Source organism: Myotis brandtii, unplaced genomic scaffold (genome assembly GCF_000412655.1).
Source record: "Myotis brandtii unplaced genomic scaffold, ASM41265v1 scaffold668, whole genome shotgun sequence".
Lineage (NCBI taxonomy): Eukaryota > Metazoa > Chordata > Mammalia > Chiroptera > Vespertilionidae > Myotis > Myotis brandtii.
In genome coordinates, this window is record NW_005370597.1 from 2,934,680 (window position 1) to 2,937,274 (window position 2,595).

General features: G+C 44.6%; 1 protein-coding gene across 1 annotated transcript in view; it reads left to right on the top strand.

The window, feature by feature from the left end:
• The window catches only part of LOC102241510 (protocadherin alpha-3-like), a 2,761-nt gene extending 2,175 nt beyond the window's left edge, over window positions 1–586 (top strand). Inside the window, exon 2 of the mRNA XM_014529003.1 lies at window positions 3–586. Coding sequence (XP_014384489.1) covers window positions 3–549 — 547 coding nt within the window. The 3' untranslated portion in view covers window positions 550–586. The remainder of the gene's footprint in view (window positions 1–2) is intronic.
• Window positions 587–2,595: the final 2,009 nt, after the last annotated feature.

The window sequence follows — 2,595 nt, forward strand, 5'->3', positions numbered from 1 at the left end:
CCGTTCCGCGTGGGGCTGTACACGGGCGAGATCAGCACGACGCGCGCCCTGGACGAGGCGGACTCTCCGCGGCAGCGCCTGCTGGTGCTGGTGAAGGACCATGGCGAGCCGGCGCTTATGGCCACGGCCACTGTGCTGCTGTCGCTGGTGGACAGCAACCAGGAGCCAAAGACCCGGTCGAAGGCGTTGGCGGGTGTTGTGAGCTCGGAGACTGCGCTAGTGGATGTGAACGTGTACTTGATCATCGCCATCTGCGCGGTGTCCAGCCTGTTGGTGCTCACGCTGCTGCTGTACACGGCTCTGCGGTGCTCGGCGCCGCCCACCGAGGGTGCACGCGGTCCGGGAAAGCAGGTGCTGGTGTGCTCCAGCGCGGTGGGCAGCTGGTCTTACTCACAGCAGAGGCAGCGGAGGGTGTGCTCTGGGGAGGGGCCGCCCAAGACAGACCTCATGGCTTTTAGTCCCAGCCTTCCACCTGGCCCACTTAGCGGGGATACGGAAGAGCAGCTGAATGTGGATGTTGATGTTTCTGCCAAAGTGAGTAATTTTTAAAATCCTTTCTAGAATGTCTTTGTCTTTTGTTCCTCAATATTTCAACTCCTTTGGAAACATTTTACAACTTTTTGCTCTACGTGTTTTGTAATTAGTTTTCCAGTTCCAGGTTTTGTGGTTGAGATGTTTAAACATCTTGTGACTAATGTTTTTGAACCAAATCAGCAAGAAGTGAGAACCATACTTGCAGATGTTTTTTCCCCCCAGTAGTTGCAGTAGTAGGATTATTTTATCACTAAAGGTCGGATAGGAACTAAGTATATTTTTCTGGATAAATTGCATTGTTTAGAATATTTGACTCCAAATGTGGTGTACAAATCTCAACACCACGCTTCAACAGCTTTTGCCACTTTTCATTTGTAGTTCCTACTGGATTTCAGTCCAAATGTCACTGGCCCATTTTATGAATTCACCCTGAATGCTTACCACCCTCTTTTTATTATGCTCTTATATCTCCTGTTTCAATATTAGTTTATTAAATTTGTAATCTCTTACTGAGCTTCTATTGCTCATTTATTCATTCATCTGGAATCTCAGTTCTTCTGCTCTACTTGAAATTAATTTGTTTCAGAACTCGTGCTCACATTTCACTAATGGGTACTGTTGCTAGTTTCCCAACTGGGTGAAAAATAAACAGAATAATTTTCGTTGCTTTAGAATTGTAATTTTGTTCATCTTCATTTTCTTGCTATTTTTAAAAAATATATTTTATTGATTTTTTACAGAGAGGAAGGGAGAGAGATAGAGAGTTAGAAACATCGATGAGAGAGAAACATCGATCAGCCGCCTCCTGCACATCTCCCACTGGGGATGTGCCCGCAACTCAGGTACATGCCCCTGACCGGAATCGAACCCTGGACCCTTCAGTCCGCAGGCCGACGCTCTATCCACTGAGCCAAACCAGTTCTGGCTTTTCTCACTATTTTTAATAGTAAGCATTAAGAAATCAATAGGAAGTGAAATTGTAACCTTCCCTTTATATCATCATTTAGAAAATATTCTTTTTGAAAGAATATTATTAATCTTGTTAAGATTATTATTTTCCATTTGAACAATTTGTTGAAAGTAATACTTGCCTATAATTTAAAAAGTATTATACTAAAAAACTTATTAATCACTAACATCTTTCACATACATTATTAAGGATGCTGATGTCCAAAAAGTCCAGTAAGTCAGTGCCATTGTTGGTGGTCTTCCTCTGAATACCAACCTGTCTATTAATGTGTGTCATGTAGGAAGTACAAAGCTCCCAATAACTTGCACCAATAAAGTGGAAGTCAGATTATTTTTTTAGTCATACCCTTAATTGATATTTGGTCATTTACCCTAGCAAAGAGTTGGGCTCCCATTCAAGTTTCTTGCCACTGGAAACCAAAGCTTGGGCATATTAGAGACGAGAGAACTGTCTAGTATTTATAAATCTAGTCTTTATAAAAAACAAAATGGAGAATACAGACCTTGCTCATGGGAGAGAAATGGGCTCCAATGAATACAATTATATGAAATAATTTCCACACACGTTATCTATATATATAAAAGCCTAAGCAACTGTTACAACCGGTTGACTGAACGACTGCTTGACCCATCGCTATGATGCACACTGACCACCAGGGGGAAGACGCTCAACACAGGAGCTGCCCCTCTGGTGGTCAGAGCGCTCCCACAGCAGGAGCGCCGCTCAGCTGACAGACAGACCCCAGACACAGGGCTCACAGCTGGTAAGCGCTGCTGCAGTGGTGCAAGCCTCTCTGGATCCATCTGATGTGAGTCAGTGGCAGGTGCAGCGGGGATGGGATAAGCGAGAGCGGCAGGCAGGACTGGCAGGCGGCACTGCACTGCTGGTTTTGGGCCAATCCCGGCAGGCCACTCAGAGGAACCCCACCGGTGCACAAATCCATGCATCAGGCCTCTAGTATAATATAACTTTCTATCTCCTTGTTCAAGCTTCCTTGCTGAAACCTGGTTAACACTCAATTACATTGCAGGAGGGAGGCTAACATATAAAATAGTGAGACAATCCTTCTCTTTCTCCCTTTCATTTCTTTT